The sequence below is a fragment of the Saccostrea echinata genome, unplaced genomic scaffold (genome assembly GCF_033153115.1).
Source record: "Saccostrea echinata isolate AGI-Se365-2 ecotype Australia unplaced genomic scaffold, CSIRO_AGI_Sech_v1 ptg000016l, whole genome shotgun sequence".
In the NCBI taxonomy this organism is placed as follows: Eukaryota; Metazoa; Mollusca; class Bivalvia; order Ostreida; family Ostreidae; genus Saccostrea; species Saccostrea echinata.
Genome location: NW_026889765.1, coordinates 1,109,362 through 1,137,073, shown reverse-complemented (window position 1 = coordinate 1,137,073; position 27,712 = coordinate 1,109,362). Strand labels below are relative to the sequence as shown.

The 27,712-nt window shown below is 34.4% G+C and overlaps 2 protein-coding genes across 2 annotated transcripts in view; one reads left to right on the top strand and one right to left on the bottom strand.

Annotated features, from left to right (window-relative positions):
• Positions 1-27,712, bottom strand: part of LOC133188315 (leucine-rich repeat and WD repeat-containing protein 1-like) — an 89,770-nt gene that overhangs the window by 42,604 nt on the left and 19,454 nt on the right. The gene's annotated exons all lie outside the window — the stretch shown is intronic.
• On the top strand, positions 120-27,712 carry LOC133188314 (potassium voltage-gated channel protein Shaw-like). Its single transcript, XM_061323686.1, has 2 exons — positions 120-984; positions 26,213-27,712. Exons 1-2 carry the CDS (start codon positions 307-309, stop codon positions 27,404-27,406), a joined length of 1,872 nt encoding a protein of 623 aa, XP_061179670.1. The 5' UTR covers positions 120-306; the 3' UTR covers positions 27,407-27,712.

Here is a 27,712-nt window from a genome sequence, read left to right as displayed (position 1 = left end):
AGGTCAATCTTCGCTTAATCTATTCTGGTCAAGTAGTTAGGGTCATGTTATTGTCCAAATAAAATCAAAGTACTAACTTCGTCTCAACTTTACACAGTACTTTTTCTCATTTTAACGTAGCACGACTTTACTTCTCAGAGTGCGCGCGAGAAAAGCTGTAAACTCAATCGTTACAATGACGTCACAATGCATTTAAAATGATGCTACGTTTTTATTCTCGCAGAACGTTACCGGAAATGACACGAAACGTATAAAAATGGACGAATTAGGGAAATAAAACGTCAAACTATTAGTCGAATATGAAGGATGAATGTTATATCTTTTTCTGTAAGAAAACAATCAGCATGGCAAGACGATCACCAACATTCTGTGCATAATTTGGCAAGGATCACTAGGTCTACAACTTCACAGACGTCCGAAAATGATAGTTATGAAATTCGTCGTCGACGTGACAGAACAAAGGATTTGTTTGGAAAACTAAAAGAAATTGTCACTTCCAAAAAATATAGAGATGTGGATTGGCATCGCATTATCATCAATGTTGGTGGAACTAAATTTTCAGTGTATAATGGCACGATTAGAACCGTTCCTGGAACTAGACTTGCAAATTTAAGTGTTAAAAGTGAAGAATATGATCGCATGAACAATGAGTATTTTTTCGATAGAAATCCGGAATTATTTCCATACATACTAGATTTTTACCGGTATGGGGAAATGCACATTCCCAGATTTATATGTGCAAAGAAGCTGTTGAGTGAAATGAAATACTGGGGTCTGAATGGGTCATGCTTATCACACTGCTGTAGGAAGTATTATTATGATTCCCTAGACGAAATATTTGATTATGAAGACTTGCAGAAAATGTTTGAAACCGTCCCTGAAAAGCTTCACATAGTGGACAGCGGGAGTAGTTTTGGAGACACGGATATTCGACACAGAATTTGGTCACTCTTGAACAACCCGTTGTCGTCAACGTCGGCCAAGGTATTCTTATACTTAGATTCTGATAAAGAATATTTTTATAATTTGAAAGACAGAAACCTCTCCCATTTAATAGGAATACACACTTGGTTTCTATACAAGCCTTAAATTGATTACTGTGAAGCTGCTCTTATTTGCGATAGTATTTTTATAATACACAGGTTTTATTTATAGTAAAATTTGGTATCATTCATGTGGTAATAAAGATTAATTCTTATTTGTGTGAGAATTCTCAACTTTTTGGTTTTCAGATTGAATAGGCTATCGTCAGTCTTTCTCCAAAAATAACGAGCAAATTTTAAACTTGGTTCAAGTTTGACCAGACGAGAGCCCGCGTCCCTCTATATAAATGATATGTTCATTAAGTTTAATTTTATATAAGGATTTCTGTATATAGAGTCAACGAATTGTACCATCAGATTTCTGGAAATACGCATATATACATGTGTGTATGTTTTATTCGAACACCGTTATCACTGGAACTTTAAGTTTTATAAATGAACATTTAGAGTTGTTTTGTTTTTTATTTAAATTATCCTATCCTTTAGACTATCTTGGGAATGGATGACTGACTCTGTAGAGAAAAGTCACTACCATGATTTGGTTTGACATCGTATTTGCTTTCACTTTCTGTTAAGTAACTAGTGTAGTGTCTTTCAATGAATAACAATTTTTAAGTGCCATTGAGTACATGACTAATACATTGACAGTTTGTTATTATAAGATGATCAAAATAATGAAATCAAACAACTTGCATAAGATGGCACATTCAATCGAAAATACACGTAAAATGTCATCTATCAATTATAGAGAAACTTCTTTGGATCAACGACCTCTTTATCAAGTGACGGTGATACAGATTTGTAATGATTTCAAGTACATTCTTATTCATATTTTGCCATTGCTATTTTCATTCCTCAGTCTTTGGTGTGTGTGTGTGTGGGGGGGGGGGGTGTAAATTGGTTTTAGGAGGGACAAATAAATGATGATAACTAGGAATAGACAAAAATATACAAAGAAACTGTAAGGATGACATACTGTAAACTTACTTTTTTTCACGGGGCCATAATTCCGCGGAATCACAATTTCTATTCAATCTGCGGATAGGAAATTACGCGGATTTCTTGGAATGCCACTGTATGTCTTAAATGTACTTTAAGAACGTTGTAAGAAATTCCACCTAAAAATTTTGACGGCGTATATATACTATATAGCTTAAATTAATCCCACACGGAAAAAGGTACCTCTACAGTATTTTTACGTCCTGATATCGTCATTAGGTTCAAATCTTCATTCATGTTTTATTGCTAGTAACCCGCAGATCTGAAGTTCTTAGCATGGTGTGAAAAAAATGCCGGGATGGACGACCAGAGAGCTACAGTCCAATACATTCAAAAAGCGTAATTTCATTTCCCAAAAAAAAACACGCACGCATGTTACATGTAAGCTCTCATCTCAAATCGCATGTTATAGTTTTTATACTCGTGTATTCCTAACATATATTATTTTACTACTACAACAAAACGTTACTCGATCACAATATATACATGATTATTGCATGTATATAAGCTACATTGTAGCCGTAGCCACGTGTGAAGTTTTATTTCAAACTTATGCCCTGTTCACACAGAGACTTTAATTCGCAGTAAATTAATGCGAAGTAAAATGATGCGAATTAAACTAATGCGAATTAAATTGCGTTCACACGACAGCTAATGCGAAGTAAACTAATGCGAATTATAATTTTATTTCTACGACAAGGCCATTCAGTGAGGCTATTATGACGTCATTTACAAATCACGTCATATTGTGCAGAGCAGGTACATACATTTGACATAATGTCATAGTGTCTGCACACATTTTAGTGATTAACATAATTTTCATTTGTTTTCCATTCAAAAATAGCACAAGTACCTATATTTGACCATCGACATGTGGCCTGTGACTTAATTCTGTCCTTACGCATGCGTCAAAATTTAATTCGAATTAGCTTCGCTTAGCGTTCACACGGAGCTAATGCGAAGTAATTTAATGCGTAGTAAACTAATTCGAATTAAACTAATTCGCATTAAATTCTTCGTGTGAACGCGGATCAAATTTAATTCGCAGTAACTTACGTTTAATTCGAATTAAACTCTCCGTGTGAACAGGACATTAAAAATTAGGTTTAAGAAGGTTTAAGCTACACCGAAATTTTGCATGGTTCTTTTTTGGGGGAGGGGGGGGGGGTATTTTTCCAGAAAAATAATATAAATTGTTTTATTTGCAAATAAAATGCTTTAGCGTTTAAAATTTATTGTTCGTGAATGCATAAATATCTAATAAAATATGTCAAGAAGAATCAGATAGACAATTTTTTTTATTAATAGAAAAAATCTTTTAAAATACCATTGTGATGAAAAACAGTAGAACCAAGGTGTCTGATGAGTGTTGAGGAACATGGATCGATCTCTTGTTTCTTTCATTATTAAACACAGTCCAATATCAAGGCCAGGAGATGTTCATTTATTTTAGCAGTTAGAGAAATGATTACACATTTTTATCATCTTTAAAGTCAGCAAAAATATTTGGCAAAAACATTTTTTTAACGAGGCCGAGTCTAATTATTTCTACCCTAGATATTTTGATAAATTTTCTTGTATGAATTTTCACTATTAAATTAATTGTTTTAAGATGAAATAATGGAATGTTTACCATCCCGCTTTCTTAGGGTGGCATCTATAAATTATTGGACCCTATGGGAATTTGTTGGAAAAGCGCCAAATTATCACATTTTCCCCATATTTTTTGTATTCCTGTCCTAGGGATTTCTTTTTAGTAAAATACATAAAAGTTATTGTAAAAAGTCACAAAATTGTGAAATTTCAAAAAAGTTGACCGTCTGGGTTAATCTAGGAATTATCACAAAGTTTTTTTTCTTCAATGCCCATTACCTCTAAATTTGCCATATTGCGGATATATTATGTGTATACATCGGCGCAGATGAATTATTTTGGTAAAAATAACAATGTTTTGATTGCTGATATGTTTCTTTTAATGGTTCTGTCAATAGTTTTAAATAAAATGTCCATAGACGTCTTAAATACTCTAGCGAGTCATGCGTCATTCTTCAGCGTCATGTACTGCTTACAAAACCGGAAAACAGATGTCGTTAGAGCCATTTCAGTGTTTATTATGTTCCCCAAACGAAGTTTGGGAACATATTGTTTTTACTCTGTTTCTTCTTCTTATTATTATTAAGGTCTTCCGACTTCCTTCGGAAGACCTTATTGTTTTCCGTCTGTTTTCTATTATTATTAAGGTCTTCCGACTTCCTTCGGAAGACCTTATTGTTTTCCGTCTGTTTTCTATTATTATTATTATTCTTTTTTTCATAGTTATGGCGATATCTCAGCTGTGAGTGAGCAGATTTCAGAGATTTTTTCGCGGAAGATGCATCATGTAAATATCTCCAGACGTGTTTTTCATTTTTTCAAAATTCACTTCTGTTCGCGATTTTTGGGGAAATTTGTATTTTTAAATGGCATTTTGTCCAGAATTTTTCTCGACAACGGCTAAAGATATGAAATTGAAACTCAATGAATAAATAGAACATCAAATTCCAATATGGGGAACGACCTTTATTTTTCGTCGTCGGCACTTCCGGTCGCAAACGGAAGTGAATTCAAAAAGTTCAATTTTTCAACTTTTTTGTTTTTCAATATTTTTCTTTAGGATTTACAAGGTTTATAGAGTGTTTTACAAGAATTCTAAATATGTATTCAATATTTTGATGCGTGCATTTATTGCAAAGATATGACCGATCCAAACTTTGTCCCACTGTCTGGGGTTCGAATCCTGCTGGAGGTAGTTAATTTTTTTTTCTTTGTTTTTCTCTTTTTTTCAGTTGCTAATGACTTCTCTCTCTTTAAAAACATGTATGGTAGTTTTTGCTGATTTTTAAAAGCTTTTTTGTCAGAGATTCTGTAGAAAACCTTTCGACATATACTAGATATCTTTGCATCTATAATATGTTCTTCTAAAACTATTTTAAGGATTTCATTCTTGTCCCCAAAGCTTGACCCATTCAAAAGTTGTCAACCCTTTTGCAATAAAACCTTGTTATCGCTACTCCTCCGAAACCGTAAAACGTAGAGATTCCAAGCCTTCAGCAGCAGTCTTCGACTCATTTAATACTCTCTTCATTCTATCATTGCAAAAGCATTCTTTGGTCCCTTGTATGAGTTACTACCCCTGAAATTTTATGCTGCTTACATTTAATGAACTTTTTTTAAAACGGTGTATCCTAGAGACATGGGACCAACTGCATCGGCATGTTTGACTTTGACCTTGAAATATACGTCAAGGTCAAAGTCATTTAAAAACATAAGAAATTCCTTATATATGTGTAAAATATAGCAATTCACCAAATGACCTTGAACTTTGACCTTGACCTTTGGCCTTGACATTGGGTCAAATGAAAAGTAAGGACATGCATCCAGCTCCAGTATCAGGTAAAAACATAGAAAGTAAAGATTTCCTTGTTTTGTTTTGTTTTGTTTTGTTTTTTGTTTTTTTTTTTGGTTTTTTTTTTTGGAAATGACCTTGACCTTTGATCTTGACCCAAAGGTCACAATCAGGCTTAAAGATGTGAAAGTAGTTACAATTCTTAGTTTAAAAGAGGCATAAAATAAATAATTCATTCCCCCCCCCCTTCTTAAAAAAAATCACATCAACAACAACGTAGAATATTTCTGTAAAATTCAAACCAGACCTCGGATCGACAACATATTTGGTACATATGTAGTATAGACCTCAGAGAAACTTTCTTGAGAGTTTTGCGGTGAGTCTTATAAGTTTATAGAAGTCATGAAGTTTCACGGCAAGAACTACAAGTTCTGTTGTGTTTGAAATTAAAGTGCAGGTGAACGAAGAAATGATCTAAACCTTTTATCGGCTATTTCTTCAGATGTCGTTAGTAGCATTCGATTTTCCTGATATGATATGACATTTTAATACCAAGCATTCTCTCTTTCTTTTACATTTGGAATTTATTTGATTTTTATTTAGAATTAATCAGTTTCCAGAAATAGCGATTTTCGGTATATTAAAAACAGTTCTCGCTTTCATTGTCGTGTTTCCCTTCTAAAAATGCATGTTGGGTGTTTGTGCTACACATATTTAATTTAACCCAAAGAAATGCTTATTTAAATGTTTCATATTTATTTCAGGATATTCAGTCAGAAATGTTAAAATCCGAACCCGATCTTTTAAGCTTACAACTAAGCTATTTTCAAAAAATTCAGCATGCTCACAATATCGATGAATCGGGCTACAGTCCATTAATACATTTTCATTAGGGAACAGTGTTAACGTTTTCTCACGCACACCCGTCCCTTGTTATTTTATATACTGCTTGCAAGTTCAGGAACTATTTCCTTTTACGGAACTTCTTTCTTCCCCTACCGATTCTAAAAATACGCTTGTATTTATTCTATAGTCTTAAACAATTAACTCAATTTTATCGGAATGTGTAGCGCAGTGGTTAGAGCACCTGCCTTTCAAACCAAGGGTTTTGAGTTCGATCCCAGCTGGAAAAGTTTTTTTTTTTTTTTTTTTTTTTCATTTTTTTTTTTTTTTTTTTTTTTGCTTTTTTTTTTTTCATTTTTCTTTTTTTTTTTTCGGCCTAAACGACACAAAAACACTTAAAAAGGTGGAAAGGCCTCTAATTGTTCTCTGAACAATTAGTTTACTTTTATTAAGGTCTTTCGATATATATGATAAGATATGAATATGAAACTTGCTGAGGTGATAGAGCATCAAATGTAGATATGTTGATCGACCATTATTTTCCGTCGTTCGTACTTCCGGTCGCAAACGGAAGTGAATTAAAAAATGTTAAATTTGTAACTTTTTTGTTTTTCAATATTTTTCTCTGGGATTTACAGGGTTAATAGAGAGTCTTCTAAGAGTTCTAAGTACATGTATGTTTTTATCATTTTGATTGATGCATTTGTTGCAAAGATATGTAATACAAAGATAGATTACATGATCAGTACGTACTGGTCCCTGCTGACAAAGCAGGTAACAACATTGTCTTTGTTTGTAAGACTCATTATATTAAATGTATTTTAGAGGAACTTGGATTTAATTCTACAAGTGGTAATCCAACTTATACTCATAGTTCCCTTTCTAAGGAAGAACTTCTTCAAAATCATATGTCAGTTTTGAATATTTTTAATATTCCAAACAACCAAAATGAATTCGAATTACCATATTTATAATGGATTCCGAAACTTCATAAAAATCCTTACAAACAAAGATACATAGCGGGTTCCAGTATATGTTCAACCAAGCCTCTATCTTTACTCCTCACTAAGATATTAACAGTGGTGAAGGAGAAACTTCAAGAGTACTGTGCAACAATATATTCGAGAAGTGGTGTAAATCAGATGTGGATACTTAAAAATTCCAAGGAACTTTTGGAAAATTTGAAATCACAAGATTTTACCAAAATCAGCTTTAAAACTTACTTAACGACTTTTCAACTTTATACACAACCATTCCCCACGATAAATTAAAGTCCAGGCTTTTTGATATCATTGACAGCTGCTTTTTCAATAAAAATGGAACTCGTAAATATACTTACCTTGTCATTGGTCATTTGCAAAATTATTTTGTTAAAAAACATTCTGATTGTACACACAAGTACTCTGAAGTTGACATTAAAAAGATGTTTGAGTTTCTGATTGACAATATCTATGTGGTTTTTGGAGACCAGGTCTTCCAACAATCTATTGGAATTCCCATGGGTACCAATTGCGCCCCGTTATTAGCAGACCTTTTTTTGTATTCATATGAAGTAGAATTTGTCCAAAATCTTGTACGTGAAAAGAAGAAAACACTTGCTGTGGTCTTCAACTCGACATTTAGATATATGGACGACGTATTGTCAATTAACAATGGCTATTTCAATTCTTATGTCGATACGATATATCCTGGTGAACTTGAGATAAAAGATACCACAGAGTCTGACACATCTGTTTCATATTTGGATATTTTACTTGAAAAAGATGTTAACGGTAATATAACAACCAAGCTTTATGATAAACGTGATGACTTTAACTTTTCAATCGTCAACTTCCCTAACTTATGCAGCAATATACCTTCATCACCTGCATACGGGTTATTTATCTCTCAGTTGATTCGATACGCAAGAGCATGCTCTACGTATGTACAATTTCTAAAACGAGGTAAATTATTGACAAATAAGTTGATGAAACAAGAATATCAGCTGTCTCGTTTTAAAGTCATCATTTCGTAAGTTCTATGGTCGATACAATGACCTTGTCAGCAAATACAATTTATCATTGAGTCAAATGCTGACTGATGTTTTTCATACTAATTGTTAGGCAATTATTTACACACTGAATTGTCGACGGATTTTTCCGTGATTTCCCGATCATGACAAGGAGCACACGGCGGATGCTCACTCCTCCATGGCACCTGATCCCACCTCTGATGTTTGGAGGTCCGTGTTTGCTCTGCTCCTATTTTGTATTGTTTAATGGACTTTTGAGCTTGAATACTGTTCGTTATCTCCATATCTTTCATATGACCGCATTTATTGCTAAGATATGACCGATCCAAACTTTCTCGTATTGTTGCGGGTTCGAATCCTGCTGGGGCGGCAGATTGTTTCTCTCTTTTTTCAGTTGTAAATGATATTTTTCTCTGTGAAGACATGTTTGATAGTTTTTGCTTATTTTTTAAAGCTTTTTTAACAGAGATTCTACAGAAATCCTTTAATAATCATGATCTATGTTGAAAGACTGTGTTACATAAACGCAAACAAAAAATACCTTCAATAAAGTATTAAATGAAGTGAGGTAGCACAGCGATCTGGAGAAAAGTTCGGTCGGAAAACCACTTGTTGCCCTAGCAACAAGAAACGCATCTAGTTAAGGTCTTTCGACTTCCTTCGGAAGACCTTATTGTTTTCCGTCTGTTTTCTATTATTAAGGTCTTCCGACTTCCTTCGGAAGACCTTATTGTTTTCCGTCTGTTTTCTATTATTATTATTATTATTATTCTTTTTTCACGGTACGGCCCATATCTCAGCTGTGAGTGTACAGATTTCAAAGATTTTTTCAGGGAAGATGCATTTTTTCGAAATTCACTTCCGTTCGCATTTTTGGGGGAAATTTATATTTTTTAAATGGAATTTTGTCCCCTAATTTTCTCAAGAACGGCTAAAGATATGAAAGTGAAACTCACGGACATGATAGAGCATCACATGTAGATATGCTGATCGACCTTTATTTTTCGTCGGTCGTACTTCCGGTCGCAAACGGAAGTGAATTCAAAAAGCAGAATTTTTCAACTTTTTTGTTTTTCAACATTTTTCTATGAAATTTACACGGTTAATAAAGAGTCTCAAAAGAAGATTGAATATATAATTTGTTATAAGATTGATTAACTCATACTCTAGATATTCGTCATTTTTCACTTTGAAGCTTTGGTCCTTGCTAGCGCAATGGTTAGAATGTTGGATTTCACGCAGGCGACCCCTGTTAAATCCTCAGAATGTCCGCACTAATTTACTTTTTTCAGCTTAGATATAACACATTATCTTCAAAATGACGTCTGGTATTTATTCTGTTCGATTTTTGTGATATTTGATCAATGTAACATTTTATTACATTTCATGTAGGAATACACTACAGATACCGGGAATACATAAAGTAAAACTGTTACCTTTTGAGAAAGGTGTCAACTTTTCTGATGACATGATATGGCTGATCAAACTGGAGGCAATTTTTTTTTCGTTTCCTCCCTCTTTTTTTCAATTAAAATGACATTTATTTTTCGTACTTTTTACCGACGTTTTAAAGGTTTGTTTTAACGAACTTTATTGAAAAAACTTGTAATAATGATGGTTTATTCTTGAAAATCTGTAGTACTTGAACACATAGGAAAATTTGAAATTAAAGTATGTTTCCAATGAAATATTGCAGCATATTTTTTCAGCGAAGAATCTGTCGGAAGACCACTTGTTGCCTTAGCAACAAGCACGCATCTAGTTATTATTATTCTTTTTTTCATAGTACACGCCATATCTCAGCTATGCGTGGTTTAATTTCAAAGATTTTTTCAGGGAAGATGCATCATGAATATATCTCCAGGGGTGTCCGTCACTTTTTTGAAATTCACTTCCGTTCGCGATTTTTGGGGAAAATTGTATTTTTTAAATGGAATTTTGTCCGTTAATTTTCTCGAGAACGGCTAAAGATATGAAATGGAAACTCACTGACGTGATAGAACATCAAATGGAGATATGGTGATCGACCTTTATTTTTCGTCGTTCATACTTCCGGTCGCGAACGGAAGTGAATTCAAAAATGTTAAATTTGCAACTTTTTTGTTTTTCAATATTTTTCTTTGAAATTTACAGCGTTAATAGATAGTCTTCTAAGAATTCTTTGTATGTTTTCATCATTTTGATTGATGCATTTATTGCAAAGATATGACCGATCTAAACTTTCTCGTATGTTGCGGGTTCGAATCCTGCTGGGGCGGGAGATTGTTTCTCTCTTTTTTCAGTTGTAAGTAATATTTTTCTCCGTGAAGACATGTATGATAGTTTTTGCTTATTTTTTAAAGCTTTGTTAACAGAGATTCTACAGAAATCCTTTAATAATTATGATCTATGTTGAAAGACTCTGTTACATAAACGCAAACGAAAATACCTGCAATAAAGTATTAAATGAAGTGAGATAGCATAGCGTTCAGGAGAGTTCGGTCGGAAGACCACTTGTTGCCCTAGCAACAAGAAACGCATCTAGTTAAGGTCTTCCGACTTCCTTCGGAAGACCTTATTGTTTTCCGTCTGTTTTCTATTATTATTATTATTCTTTTTTTCATAGTACACGCCATATCTCAGCTATGCGTGGTTCAATTTGAAAGATTTTTTCAGGGAAGATGCATCATGAATATATCTCCAGGGATGTCCCTCACTTTTTTGAAATTCACTTCCGTTCGCGATTTTTTGGGAAAATTGTATTTTTTTAAATGGAATTTTGTCCGTTAATTTTCTCGAGAACGGCTAAAGATATGAAATTGAAACTCACGGACGTGATAGAACATTAAATGGAGATATGGTGATCGACCTTTATTTTTCGTCGTTCGTACTTCCGGTCGCGAACGGAAGTGAATTTAAAAATGTTAAATTTGCAACTTTTTTGTTTTTCAATATTTTTCTTTGAAATTTACAGGGTTAATAGAGAGTCTTTTAAGAGTTCTATGTATGTTTTCATCATTTTAATTGATGCATTTATTGCAAAGATATGACCAATCCAAACTTTCTCGTATGTTGGGCGTTCGAATCCTGGGGCGAGAGATTGATTCTCTCTTTTTTCATTTGAAAATAATATTTTTCTCCGTGAAGACATGTATGATAGTTTTTGCTTATTTTTTAAAGCTTTGTTTACAGAGATTCTACAGAAATCCTTTAATAATTATGATCTATGTTGAAAGACTGTGTCACATAAACGCCAACGAAAAATACCTTCAATAAAGTATTAAATGAAGTGAGACAGCATAGCGTTCTGGAGAAAAGTTCGGTCGGAAGACCACTTGTTGCCCTAGCAACAAGAAACGCATCTAGTTAAGGTCTTCCGTCTCCAACGGAAGACCTTATTGTTTTCGTTCGGTTTCTTTTTCCCTATTATTATTAAGGTCTTCCGTTTCAGACGGAAGACCTTATAGTGATTCTACTGTTTATTATTATTATTATTTTTTTCCCATTTTTTGTCCAAGCGAATTCTCAGAGATGGCTCGATGGATTTTCTTGAAACTTTCAGGAGTTATGACAAATAAAATAACCTAAAAACATTTATAAGAATTTTGCAAAATTCACTTCCGGTCGTCAGATATGTCCAATTTCCGTTTTTTCAAAAGAGATCATGTCCGGACGATATCTCAGAAACGGTAAAAGATTAAGACCTCAAACTTTCAGGGATTATTGATCATGACAAGTACGTTTGCAGAATATGTTTAAATCCGTCAGCCGTCACTTCCGGTTGTCACAGAAGGAGATCAAAGAAATCGAAAATTTCAACTTTTCTTATTTTAAGTAAATCTTGCATCACATTATTGCATCTGTTTTACAGTTTCGAAATATGTTGGTCCCACCGGAAACAGAAACGTCAACTTCCGGTTATAAGAGAAAAACTACATAATTTGAGTATTTTACTTTCCAATAAATATCGCTTATAGATGAAGTATTTGAAATGATTTTTAGATATGTTATTTAGACTGCAAATGTCTAGAGCAACGTCAAATATCTTGGTAAAATTCACTTCCGGTCGCGTGTTTTACTGTCTGCAAAATAAGAACTTGTCAAAGTGAGATCTCAGAAACGGTAGGAGATTAAGACACCAAACTTATATGAGTAATAGAACTTAATGAGTAGGCAAAACTTTTTGGGTTAATAGCGTCAGCCGTCACTTCCGGTCGTTACAGGAAGTAATCAAAGAAATCGAAAATTTAAACTTTTCACTTTTGAAATAAAACTTGCATCATATAATTGAATCTCTTTCACAGTTTCTATATGTGTTGGTCTCACTGGAAACAAAAAACGACACTTTCCGATTATAAAAGAGAAACTATGTTATTGGGATTTTTAACATACCCAAAAATATCACTTATTGATAAAGTTTTTGAAATGATTTTTACATATGTTATTGAGACTGCAATTGTCTAGTGTGAAGTCAACCATCTTAGGAAAATGCACTTCCGGTCGCGTGTTTTTCTTTCCTCAAGTTGAGATTTTGTTCACCTAAATGCTCAAAAACACTACATGACTGAAATCAAAAACTTTCAGAACTTATAGTTAGTTACCAGTTTATCTACATCATGTAAAAATCGTACGTTGTCGTCACTTCCGGTCGTGACAGGAAGTGATGCAATAAAGTGAATTTTTAAAGTTTTTTTTTCTTTTCTTTTTTTGTTTTGTTTTTTTTTTTTGCAGAAATGTTTGGCTAATGCAGATGTTAGATAGACCATGACCATGCAAATTATTTTTATACATTTTATTCGTTTGGAGCACTTTCGTTCATGACGAAGTACATAAAGAAAACAGAAAAGTAATTCCGTTTGTTTTTATCTGTATCTACATATCTTTGGAAGCCTTGAGATAACTTTTGTTATTATTTAGAGTAATCTTATTGAGATGATTGTGGGGTTTTTTTTTTTCAGAGAAGTCAAGAAAACGGAAGACCTGTTATTGCCTAGGCAATAAGTATCTAGTTATTATTATTATTCTCGCCGATTTTGTGCACGCAAGTTCTCGGTAATATCTTGGCCGATTTTCATGAAACTCTCAGATCTGATAGGTATTGATCTGAACCTTATTGGAAATTTTTTTCTTTGATGACGTCACTTTCCATCTCGAGATATTCAGGATTATCTAATTTTCAAAGGGTCGGCTTGTCCTGGAAACTCCTCCGAAACGACTTAAGATATTGAGTCAAGATTTTCAGTGGAGGTAGGTGAAGGTTTGTAGATTTGCAGGCAGGTGTTCAAATCTCTCTAGCGCAAAAGGCGCCGAAGCTCGGTTGGGCTCAAAAAATGTCTCAGAAACATCTCACAAAATTTTACACCTTTTCTTTCATATCTTCATACATGTTAAGAATTTGTTAAAACATATAGAAGAAAAGTTGTGCAGAATGATACGACCTTTCATTTGAAATCAAGAAAAAAGGGGCTGGCCCCTTAAATTAGGGGCTCAGAGGGGCCAAAAGTCTTCACCCTATAACTCTTTAACGATCAATGATTTGTAATACATAACTGAAGCAAAGATGCTTATCTTAACGATTTACAACAATATATGATAAGATTCTGATCATATGTTACGTAACAAGGGGTCACAAGGGGCCAGAATACTAAATCTTTGACGCTTTATATCTCGAAAAGGAGGAATATTTTGATAAGCAATACTGAACAAAAGATGGTCAGAATAATGTTCTAAACAATATGCACCCTTTCAATTTTTGTCAAACGGCCCCATTAAGGACTTGGAGGGGTGGCCCCTAAATATTTCCATTCAGCATATCTCCATAACGAAAAGAAATCTCTGAATAGTTGTTGAACAAAAAGTCTTCAAAATCACAAGATCTTTCATTTGATATCAAGAAAAAGGGGCTGGCCCCTTAAATTAGGGGCTCAGAGGGGCCAAAAGTCTTCATCCTATAACTCTTTAACGATCAATGATTTGTAATACATTACTGAAGCAAAGATGCTTATCTTAACGATTTACAACAATATATAATAAGATTCTGATCATATCTTACGTAATAAGGGGTCACAAGGGGCCAGAATGCTAAATCTTTGATGTTTTATATCTCGAAAAGGGGAAATATTTTGAAAAGCAATACTGAACAAAAGATGGTCAGAATAATGTTCTAAACAATATGCACCCTTTCAATTTCTGTCAAACGGCCCCATTAAGGACTTGGAGGGGTGGCCCCTAAATATTTCCATTCAGCATATCTCCATAACGAAAAGAAATCTCTGAATAGTTGTTGAACAAAAAGTCTTCAAAATCACAAGATCTTTCATTTGATATCAAGAAAAAGGGGCTGGCCCCTTAAATTAGGGGCTCAGAGGGGCCAAAAGTCTTCATCCTATAACTCTTTAACGATCAATGATTTGTAATACATTACTGAAGATGCTTATCTTAACGATTTACAACAATATATAATAAGATTCTGATCATATCTTACGTAATAAGGGGTCACAAGGGGCCAGAATGCTAAATCTTTGATGTTTTATATCTCGAAAAGGGGAAATATTTTGAAAAGCAGTACTGAACAAAAGATGGTCAGAATAATGTTCTAAACAATATGCACCCTTTCAATTTCTGTCAAACGGCCCCATTAAGGACTTGGAGGGGTGGCCACTCAATATTTCCATTCAGCATATTTTCACAACGAAAAGAAATCTCTGAATAGTTGTTGAACAAAAAGTCTTCAAAATCACAAGATCTTTCAATTGATATCAAGAAAAAGGGGCTGACCCCTCAAACTAGGGGTTCAGAGGGGCCAAAAGCAATTCATCGATAGCTCTTTGATAATGTATATAAATCAAAGGATTGAAATCTAATTAGGGAAGTCTATATATATATAATTATCTTTTAACAAAGATCATAGTCAAAATCATATCTCATCTTATCGAAAAATCGGACGGAAGACCTACTCGTTGCTCGCAACGAGATCTCATCTAGTTATTATTATTATTCTTTTTTCATAGTACGGCCGATATCTCAGCTGTGAGTGGACGGATTTCAAAGATTTTTATAGGGAAGATGCATCGTGAGAATATCTCCAGACGTGTTTTTCATTTTTTGAAAAATCACTTCCGTTCGCGATTTTTGGGGAAATTTGTTTTTTTTTTAATGGAATTTTGTCCGTTAATTTTCTCGAGAACGGCTAAAGATATGAAATTGAAACTCACTGACGTGATAGAGCATCAAATGGAGATATGGTGAGCGACCTTTATTTTTCGTCGTTCGGACTTCCGGTCGCGAACGGAAGTGAATTCAAAAATGTTAAATTTGCAACTTTTTTGTTTTTCAATATTTTTCTTTGATATTTACAGGGTTAATAGAAAGTCTTCCAAGAATTCTATGTGTGGTTTCATCATTTTGATTGATGCATTTATTGCAAAGATATGACCGATCCAAACTTTCTCGTATGTTGGGCGTTCGAATCCTGCTTGGGCGGGAGATTGTTTCTCTCTTTTTTTCAGTTATAAATAACATTTTTCTCCGTGAAGACATGTTTGATAGTTTTTGCTTATTTTTTAAAGCTTTGTTAACAGAGATTCTACAGAAATCCTTTAATAATTATGATCTATGTTGAAAGACTGTGTTACATAAACGCAAACGAAAAATACCTTCAATAAAGTATTAAATAAAGTGAGATAGCATAGCGTTCTGGAGAAAAGTTCGGTCGGAAGACCACTTGTTGCCCTAGCAACAAGAAACGCATCTAGTTAAGGTCTTCCGTTTCAGACGGAAGACCTTATAGTGATTCTACTGTTTATTAAGGTCTTCCGTCTCCAACGGAAGACCTTATTGTTTTCGTTCTGTTTCTTTTTCCCTATTATTAAGGTCTTCCGTCTCCAACGGAAGACCTTATTGTTTTCGTTCGGTTTCTTTTTCCCTATTATTATTATTATTATTCTTACCGATTTTGTGCACGCGAGTTCTCGAAAACGTCTTGGCCGATTTTCATAAATCTTTCACATCTGATAGGTGTTGATCTGAACCTTATTGGAAATTTTTTTCGTAGATGACGTCACTTTTTATCTCGAGATATTAAGGATTTTCTGATTTTCAGAGGATTGGCTTGTCCTGGGAACTCCTCCGAAACGACTTAAGATATTTAGATAAGATTTTCAGTGAAGGTAGGGGAAGGTTTGTAGATTTGCAGGCAGGTGTCCAAATCTCTCTAGCTCAAAAGGCGCCGAAGCTCGGTAGGGCTCAAAAAATGTCTCAGAAACATCTCACAAAATTTTACACCTTTTCTTTCATATCTTCATACATGTTAATAATTTGTTAAAACATATAGAAGAAAAGTTGTGCAAAATGATACGACCTTTCATTTAATATCAAGAAAAAGGGGCTGACCCTTCAAATTAGGGGCTGAGAGGAGACAAAAGTCTTTCATCTATAACTCTTTTACCATCAATAATTTGTAATACATTACTGAAGCAAAAATGTTTATCTTAAGGATTTACAACAATATATGATAAGATTCTGATCATATGTTACGTAATAAGGGGTCACAAGGGGCCAGAATGCTAAATCTTTGACGCTTTATATCTCGAAAAGGGAGAATATTTTGATAAGCAATACTGAACAAAAGATGGTCAGAATAATGTTCTAAACAACATGCACTCTTTCAATTTTTGTCAGACGGCCCCATTAAGGACATGAAGGGGTGGCCCCTAAATATTTCCATTCAGCATATCTCCACAATGAAAAGAAATCTCTGAATAGTTGTTGAACAAAGTCTTCAAAATCACAAGACCTTTCATTTGATATGAAGAAAAAGGGGCTGACCCTTCAAATTAGGGGCTGAGAGGGGCCAAAAGTCTTTCATCTATAACTCTTTAACCATCAACAATTTGTAATACATTACTGAAGCAAAAATGTTTATCTTAACGATTTACAACAATATATGATAAGATTCTGATCATATGTTACGTAATAAGGGGTCACAAGGGGCCAGAATGCTAAATCTTTGACGCTTTATATCTCGAAAAGGGGGAATATTTTGATAAGCAATACTGAACAGAAGATGGTCAGAATAATGTTCTAAACAACATGCACTCTTTCAATTTTTGTCAGACGGCCCCATTAAGGACCTGAAGAGGTGGCCCCTAAATATTTCCATTCAGCATATCTCCACAATGAAAAGAAATCTCTGAATAGTTGTTGAACAAAAAGTCTTCAAAATCACAAGACCTTTCATTTGATATGAAGAAAAAGGGGCTGACCCTTCAAATTAGGTGCTGAGAGGGGCCAAAAGTCTTTCATCTATAACTCTTTAACCATCAAAAATTTGTAATACATTACTGAAGCAAAAATGTTTATCTTAACGATTTACAACAATATATGATAAGATTCTGATCATATGTTACGTAATAAGGGGTCACAAGGGGCCAGAATGCTAAATCTCTGACGCTTTATATCTCGAAAAGGGGGAATATTTTGATAAGCAATACTGAACAAAAGATGGTCAGAATAATGTTCTAAACAATATGCACCCTTTCAATTTTTGTCAAACGGCCCCATTAAGGACTTGGAGGGGTGGCCCCTAAATATTTCAACTCAGCATATCTCCACAACGAAAAGAAATCTCTGAATAGTTGTTGAACAAAAAGTCTTCAAAATCACAAGACCTTTCATTTGATATGAAGAAAAAGGGGCTGATCCCTCAAATTAGGGGCTGAGAGGGGCCAAAAGTCTTTCATCTTTAACTCTTTAACGATCAATAATTTGTAGTACATTACTGAAGCAAAGATGCTTATCTCAACGATTAACTACAATATATGATAAGATTCTGATCATATGTTACGTAATAAGGGGTCACAAGGGGCCAGAATGCTAAATCTTTGATGCTTTATATCTCGAAAAGGGAGAATATTTTGATAAGCAATACTGAACAAAAGATAGTCAGAATAATGTTCTAAACAATATGCACCCTTTCATTTTTTGTCAAACAGCCCCATTAAGGACTTGGAGGGGTGGCCCCTAAATATTTCAACTCAGCATATCTCCACAACGAAAAGAAATCTCTGAATAGTTGTTGAACAAAAAGTCTTCAAAATCACAAGACCTTTCATTTGATATCAAGAAAAAGGGGCTGACCCTTCAAATTAGGGGCTGAGAGGGGCCAAAAGGCTGTCATCTATAGCTCTTTGGTAATGTTATATAAATCAAAAGTATAAAATCAAATTAGGGAAGTCTATATATTATTATCTTTTAACAAAGATCATAGTCAAAATCATATCTCATCTTATCGAAAAATTGGACGGAAGACCTACTCGTTGCTCGCAACGTGATCTCATCTAGTTATTATTATTATTCTTACCGATTTTGTGCACGCGAGTTCTCGGTAACGTCTTGACCGATTTTCATGAAACTTTCAGATCAGATAGGTATTGATCTGAACCTTATTGGAAATTTTTTTCGTTGATGACGTCACTTTCCATCTCTAGATATTTAGGATTTTCTGATTTTTAGAGGGTCGGCTTGTCCTGGAAACTCCTCCGAAACGACTTAAGATATTGAGGCAAGATTTTCAGTGAAGGTAGGGGAAGGTTTGTAGATTTGCAGGCAGGTGTCCAAATCTCTCTAGCTCAAAAGGCGCCGAAGCTCGGTAGGGCTCAAAAAATGTCTCAGAAACATCTCACAAAATTTTACACCTTTTCTTCCATATCTTCATACATGTTGAGAATTTGTTAAAACATATAGAAGAAAAGTTGTGCAGAATGATACGATCTTTCATTTGCTTTCAAGAAAAAGGGGCTGACCCTTCAAATTAGGGGCTGAGAGGGGCCAAAAGTCTTTCATCTGTAACTCTTTAACAATCAATAATTTGTAATACATTACTGAAGCAAAGATGTTTATCTTAATAAATTACAGCAATATATGATAAGATTCTGATCATATGTTACGTAATAAGGGGTCACAAGGGGCCAGAATGCTACATCTTTGACACTTTATATCTCGAAAAGGGATAATATTTTGATAAGCAATACTGAACAAAAGATGGTCAGAATAATGTTCTAAGCAATATGCACTCTTTCAATTTTTGTCAAACGGCCCCAATAAGGACCTGGAGGAGTGGCCCCTAAGTATTTCAATTCAGCATATCTCCACAACGAAAAGAAAACTCTGAATAGTTATTGAACAAAAAGTCTTCAAAATCACAAGACCTTTCATATGATATCAAGAAAAAGGAGCTGACCCTTCAAATTAGGGGCTGAGAGGGGCCAAAAGTCTTTCATCTGTAACTCTTTAACGAGCAATAATTTGCAATACATTACTGAAGCAAAGATGTTTATCTTAATAAATTACAGCAATATATGATAAGATTCTGATCATATGTTACATAATAAGGGGTCACAAGGGGCCAGAATGCTAAATCTTTGACACTTTATATCTCGAAAAGGGATAATATTTTGATAAGCAATACTGAACAAAAGATGGTCAGAATAATGTTCTAAACAATATGCACTCTTTCAATTTTTGTCAAACAGTACCATTAAGGACTTGGAGGGCTGGCCCCTAAATATTTCCTTGAAGCATATCTCCACAACAAAAAGAATTCTCTGAATAGTTGTTGAACAAAAAGTCTTCAAAATCCCAAGACCTTTCATTTCATATCAAGAAAAAGGGGCTGATCCCTCAAATTAGGGGCTGAGAGGGGCCAAAAGTCTTTCATCTTTAACTCTTTAATGATCAATAATTTGTAATACATTACTGAAGAAAAGATGATTATCTTAACGATTTACAACAATATATGATAAGATTCTGATCATATGTTACGTAATAAGGGTCACAAGGGGCCAGTATGCTAAATCTTTGACGCTTTATATCTCGAAAAGGGGGAATATTTTGATAAGCAATACTGAACAAAAGATGGTCAGAATAATGTTCTAAACAATATGCACCCTTTCAATTTTTGTCAAACGGTCCCATTAAGGAGTGGGGGGGGGGGGGTGGCCCCTAAATATTTCCATTCACCATATCTTCACAACAAAAAAAATCACAGGACTTTTCAATTGATATTAAGAAAAAGGGGCTGACCCCTCAAACTAGGGGCTCAGAGGGGCCAAAGGCATGTCATCTATAGCTCTTTGATAATGTTATAGAAATCAAAAGAATGAAATCTAATTAGGGAAGTCTATATATTATTTTCTTTTAACAAAGATCATAGTCAAGATCATGTCTCATCTTATCGAAAAAATCGGACGGAAGACCTACTCGTTGCTCGCAACGAGATCTCATCTAGTTATTATTATTATTTTTTTCCCATTTTTTGTCCAAGCGATTTCTCAGAGATGGCTCGATGGATTTTCTTGAAACTTTCAGGGATTATGACAAATAAAATAAACTAAAAACATTTTTAAGGATTTTGCAAAATTCACTTCCGGTCGTTAGATATGTCCGATTTCCGTTTTTTTAAAAAGAGATCATGTCCGGACGATATCTCAGAAACGGTAAAAGATTAAGACCTCAAACTTTCAGGGATTATAGATCATGTCAAGTACGTTTGCAGAATATGTTTAAATCTGTCAGCCGTCACTTCCGGTCGTCACAGGAAGTGATCAAAAAAATCGAAAATTTCAACTTTTCTTATTTTAATTAAATCTTGCATCACATTATTGCATCTGTTTCGCAGTTTCGAAATATGTTGGTCCCACCGGAAACAGAAACGTCAACTTCTGGTTATAAGCGAAAAACTACATAATTTGAGTATTTTACTTTCCCATAAATATCGCTTATAGATGAAGTTTTTGAAATGATTTTTAGATATGTTATTTAGACTGCAAATGTCTAGAGTAACGTCAAATATCTTGGTAAAATTCACTTCCGGTCGCGTGTTTTACTGTCCGCAAAATAAGAATTTGTCAAAGTGAAATCTCAGAAACGGTAAGAGATTAAGACATCAAACTTATATGAGTAATAGAACTTAATGAGTAGGCAAAACCCTTTGGGTTAATAGCGTCAGCCGTCACTTCCGGTTGTTACAGGAAGTGATCAAAGAAATCAAAAATTTAAACTTTTCTCTTTTGAAATAAAACTTTCATTATATAATTGAGTCTCTTTCTCAGTTTCTATATGTGTTGGTCTCACTCGAAAAAAACGACAACTTCCGGTTATAAGAGAGAAACTATGTAATTGGTATTTTTAACTTTCCCAATAATATCACTTATTGATAAAGTTTTTTGAAATGATTTTTACATATGTTATTGAGACTGCAATTGTCTAGTGTGAAGTCAACCATCTTAGCAAAATGCACTTCCGGTCACGTGTTTTTCTGTCCTCAAATTGAGATTTTGTTCACCTAATTGCTCAAAAACAGTACATAACTGAAGTATAAAACTTTCAGAACTGATAGTCAGTCACCAGTTTATCTACATCATGTAAAAATCGTACGTTGCCGTCATTTCCGGTCATGAAGGAAGCGATGCAAAAAAAGTGAATTTTTAAAGTTTTTTTCTTTTTACAGAAATGTTTGGCTAATGCAGATGTTAGATAGATCATGACCATGCAAATTATTTTCATCTGAAGTGCCAACCGAAAAACAAGAAGTTGTCTCAAACATGAGTAGTTTTTCATGGAAACTTTTGGGATGATCAGTTGTGAATAATTTAGGTGTAGAATGAACATTTTATTCGTTTGGAGCACTTTCGTTCATGACGAAGTACATAAAGAAAACAGAAAAGTAATTCCGTTTGTTTTTATCTGTATTTACATATCTTTGGAAGCCTTGTGATAACTTTTGTTAATTATTTAGAGTAATCGTATTGAGAAGATTGTTTTTTTTTTTCAAAGAAGTCAAGAAAACGGAAGACCTGTTGTTGCCTTGGCAATAAGTATCTAGTTAAGGTCTTCCGTCTTCACGGAAGACCTTATAGTGATTCTACTGTTTCTTATTATTATTATTATTATTATTTTTCCGCCCATCTAATTTTGTGCACGCGATTTCTCAAAGACTACTGGATGAAATTTAATGAAATTTGCAGGAACAATGTGTTTTAATCTGAAGTTATTTTATCCGAGAGATTTTCTGGAAAATCACTTCCGGTGCCAAGTTACCGACCATTTTCTGAATTTAAAAAGACATTTTGTCCGCAACTAATCTCAAGAACGGTAAAAGATATCAATGTGAAACTTTCAGGGATTATAGATCGTGATAAATCCTAGCCGGGACATGACCTTTCGTTCGTCGTCGGTACTTCCAGTCGTTACCGGATGCGAATTTAAAAAGTTGAATTTTCTAACTTTTTTGTTTTTCATTTTTTTCTTTGATATTAGTAGGGTTAATAGAGGCATTTCCAAAAAGGCTTAATATATAATTTGTTTAAAAATTGATAAATCCAAACTCTAGATATTCGCATTTTAAAATTTGAAGCGGGTCCAAAATGGCGGCTGTCTCCGTAAACTCCGACGAGCAGGTCGGTACTCGGAGCTCCTCGGGTGGCTGCTACCTCGTACACTAACCTCCAACGTCAACGGTGTTCTATTTTTTCGGGTTTAATCCCGATTATGTCTGAATTTTCTTTCTCATTTTTACCTTTAATTTACGTTTTCATCTTTATAAATGATGTTTTTTTTTCTGTGTGAATCCTGTGCTATTTGCATTTGTTTTAATAAATCCTTAAAAATCCTTGCATTTTTGAAGGACCCATGTTATATTTTACGGACATTGGCAAGTCAAAGTTTTCCTGAAAAAAAAAAGAAGGTTAAATACATGGGATTTTTTACTTATGAAATAGTGATTGAGAGTGATCTCCCGTGTAGAATTCTCTAAGCGGTGAAAACCAATAAAGCATATGTTTACAGAGGTAAACAAAAAGCATGCGTACTTCCTTCAATGGATGGAATCATCTATACAGCAAGAAAGAAAAGTAGTAATGGCTTTGTTGTACATTGTATTCAGGAGACAAAGAGCCAACAGGTCGTCATTTACCATAGTTATGCTCAGTGTGCTGGGAAAGGCAAAGATGTGACATATGCTGAAAGGCAGACCGACTGAGATCAGTTTCTAGGTTCTATAAAGGAAGCAGCATTTATAACTACGAATAAAAATTGAAATAAAAAACCATATGAAATAAGTGAGTTTTGGAGAAATATTATGGTGAAAAATTATGTAGGTCCCTTTTATCAACATTTTACACAGGAAATGCATTGAGAATTGCAAAAACACTGATTTGGCAAAATCTAAAAAAAAGAAGGTTGGCTTGGTAGGTTAAACAATCCAGGATATAGCCTGTTTATTACAATTAAAACTACTCAAGAGTTCTTGAAAAATTCTATACGAGAAGTCTGAGTAAGAACTCGAAAACGGTAAGAGATTAAGACACCTAACTTATATGAGCAACAGTCCTTAAGATGTAGGCAAAACCATTTGGGTTCAGAGCGTCAGCCGTCACTTCCAGTCTTCACAGGAATTGATAAAAGAAATCAAAAATTTCAACTTTTCTTTATTTAATTAAAAATTGCATCATTTTATTGCATCTTTTTCGCAGATTCGAAAGATGTTGGTCCTACCAGAAACAAATATGACAACTTCCGGTTATAAGAGAAAAACTACATAAATTGAGTATTTTTCTTTCCCATTAATATCTTTTGTAGATAAAGTATTTGAAATAAATTATAAATATGTTATACAGATAGCAAATGTCTAGAGTATCCCTAAATATCTTTCAAAAATTCACTTCCGGTCGCGTGTTTTCCTGTCCTCAACTTGAGAAGTTTTCTGAGCGAGATCTCAAAAACAGGTAAAAGATTAAAACACCAAACTTGTAAGAGTAATGGGCCTTGAGGAGTAGGCAAAATCATTTGGGTTAAACGCGTCAGTCGTCACTTCCACTTGTCACAAGAAATGATCAAAGAAATCAAAAAGTTTAACTTCTCTTTTCTAAATTAAAACTTCCATCACTTTATTGCATCCCTTTTGCTATTTCGAAATATGTTAGATTCCACCGGAAACAAAAACATTAACTTCCGGTTTTAGGAGATAAACTACTTTATTTTTATATTTAACTTTCTCGTAAATATTGCTTATGGATAAAGTACTCGAGATGATTTTTGTATGTTGTAGATACTGCAAATGTCTACAGAAAAGTCATAGATTTATATAAAATTCACTTCCGGTCGCGTGTTTACCTGTCCTCAAAATTAGAATTTGTTCTCACAATATTGCTTGGTAACAATAAACGACTGAAGACTAAAACTTTCAGGACTGATAGTCAGTTATCAGTTTATTTGAATCGTGAGAAAATCTTGTATCGCCGTTACTTCCGGTCGTGACAGGAAGTGATGCATAAAAGTGAATGGTTAATGGTTAGCACGTTGGATTTTCACGCTGACGAGCAGGGTTAAATCTCCAGAGTGTCTGAATTTCTTTTATCACTTTTTCAGCTTGAATTTTCTTTTTTTTCTTCCGAATCGGACGGAAGACCTCTCATTGCTCGCAATGAGTTTCTAGTTATTATTATTTTTCTTCCTGGGTACTTTTTCGTCCGTGAGTGATCTCCGAAACCACACATCCGATTGAGGTGAAACCTTTTTAGGGTTACTAGGCATGTAATGTAGATTTGCGGAACGAAGGTCATTTTGCGCGCACGTGCATGCACGTGCGTGCGCGTGCAATGCGTAAAATGACCAATATACTTGATATAGCTGTAACTTTTATATTTTTTGATGAAATGCTTTGATACTCAGAATATAAGGATATATTAAAAGTGTGAACAAGATGACATGGTCAACATGCACATGCATGCACGTGCGCGCACGCGCAAAGCGTAAAATGACCAATTTACTTGATATAGTCGTAACTTTGAAATTTTTTGATGGAATGCTTTGATACTCAAAAATTCATATGTATTAAAAGTGTAGACAAGACGACATGATCATCATGCACATGCATGCATATGCATGCACGTGCGCGCGCGTGCAATGTGTTAAATGACCAATTTACTTAATATAGCCGTAATTTTTATATTTTTTGATGAAAAGCTTTGATATTAAGAATATACAGATATATTAAAAGTGTAGACAAGATGATGTGGCCATCATGCACATGCATGCACATGCGCGCGCGTGCAATGTGTTTAATGACCAATATACTTAATATAGCCGTAACTTTTATATTTTTTGATGAAAAGCTTTGATACTAAGAATAAACAGACATATTATAAGTGTAGACAAAATGGCATGGTCATTATGAACATGCATACAGGTGCGCGTGCGCGCAATGCTAAGATGACCAATATACTTGATATAGCCGGAACTTATATATTTTTTGATGAAATGTTTTCATACTAAGAATATAAAGATGCATTTATAGTATAGACGGAATGACATGGTCAACCTGCACATGCATGCACGTGCGCGCGCGTGAAATGCGTTAAATGACCAATATACTTGATTGCCTTATTTAATGAAGCTTACAGGAAATAAGACACCAAAAGGGAGTTGGGGAGCGTTTGGGGAACATCTGTAACGGTCCCCGTTACAATTAATACTAGTTCCTATAATTATTGTCTTGAAAGCACATTTTCAACCCATAGACGGTATTAAAATCACAAAAAACTAGGAAAGGTGTAATGTCGTACCTAAGATTGCATGAAATTAAAATAATGCATGAATTAAAAAAGCTGCGCAGTCATGCGCACTCGAATTAGACTCGGCCTCGTTAAATAAAGGTCAAAGATCACGATCATTGAGTCAGAAACCAAAGTACATGTAGTTGCCATTCGCTTTACGACATATACATGTAGTAGTAAAAGCACATTCTTAATTAATACAGGCCCGTAGAACGCGGGGGGGGGGGGGGGGCATTTTCCTGAGTATAGTATTTTCTATTGTAAATTTTCCCTTATAATCATAACCAAATGAGACAAATATACATGTACTGAATATTATTTTCATGATTTTTTTTTTCAGGTATGGTCGATTTTGTATATGACACTTGTCATCCTGTCCATCATCTGCATGTTTACAAGTACCCTTGCCTCGTGCAGAGTGGAACCAAAAAACACATTTTTCCAAAGATACGTACCCAAACACATTGCAGAAAACAGCTACTATGTCCTTGTTCCACCACGCTTTACGAATTTTTCAGAACCCTGTATCGACCATTGTGATACTTTACCCACACACAACAACAGGGTGTTATCTTTTTTGACTACTCAACCCCACAGTGCTTTACTATTTTTCGACTTATTCTGTCTAATATTTTTTACGACAGAGATAATTTTCCGATTTCTTTTTGGTAGACGGCGGTGGCGCATGCTCAAATCCTTCACGACGATATGCGACATCCTCTATCTTATTCCAGCGACGTGTATGTTTGCAATCGACTTCTTGGATCGAACACACTGGCACAATGTGAACAGAATCGGATGGTTTCTTTTACTTCAGACCTTGATGACTCTCCGAGTTCTACGGTTGTTTCGATTTACAGCACATTACCATGGCCTGAAAACCTTGTGGCTTGCAGTGAAAGCAAGCAAACGAGAATTGTTTTTGCTTTTTATTTTCATGATAATGGCGACCACATTTTTTGCAACATTTATCTTTTGTACAGAGTTTTTTGAAGCAACAAGTTATTACAATAACATTTACATTGGAATGTGGTGGTCCTTGATCACCATGACAACGGTAGGATACGGCGATTTTTATCCAAATTCTGCTCTAGGATATGTCCTAGCATCCATCTGTGCATTGACTGGAATCATTTTGATGGGAATGCCTGTGCCACTGATAGCCCGAAATTTCCATTCTTTTTATGGTTTACAGTTCTACCATGCACGCGAGTATCAAATTCAATATATACGACGTGATGAGGACATAGACTTGGCGAAGGAAGTTCCTAAAGAATTGGCGGAAGTAGAAAAACCGGAAGTTAAAAGTAGGCAGAAGGAAGGGAGTGTGAAGGAAGAATCAAAAGAAACTCAGAATGACGTGGAGGTTATTGTCACCGCAGAAAAGACAGGAGAAGAAAAATTAATTAACGCTGTTCAGTGTGCTGTAGAAAAGCGCAACAAACTCATGGCTTTGTTTGAAAAAAATAAAGTAAGCCCAGTTAATGAGGACTGTGAAAATAAAGCAATGAAAAGAAGACGTCAGAGTCTTTAAAATCAAGATTATACCACATCTGCATATGTATAATGTAAATAGAGAAGGAATATGTATGATTTGTTGATTTTCTTGTACCCCCGGTAAGTAATTGATTTGTTAAATGAACTGTTGACATAAAAAAATAGATTATTTTGTAACTTTGTGCATAGATTTTCCTACTTTTATATAGATTTTAATAAATATATAATACAATTACTAATTTAAAAAAATACTGATCAAACCATATGTATTTTGTTTAAGGTATGACGAGACCTTCCTCGAAAAACTGCTTTTGTAACGTACCAAATACATTTATAGTTCTTA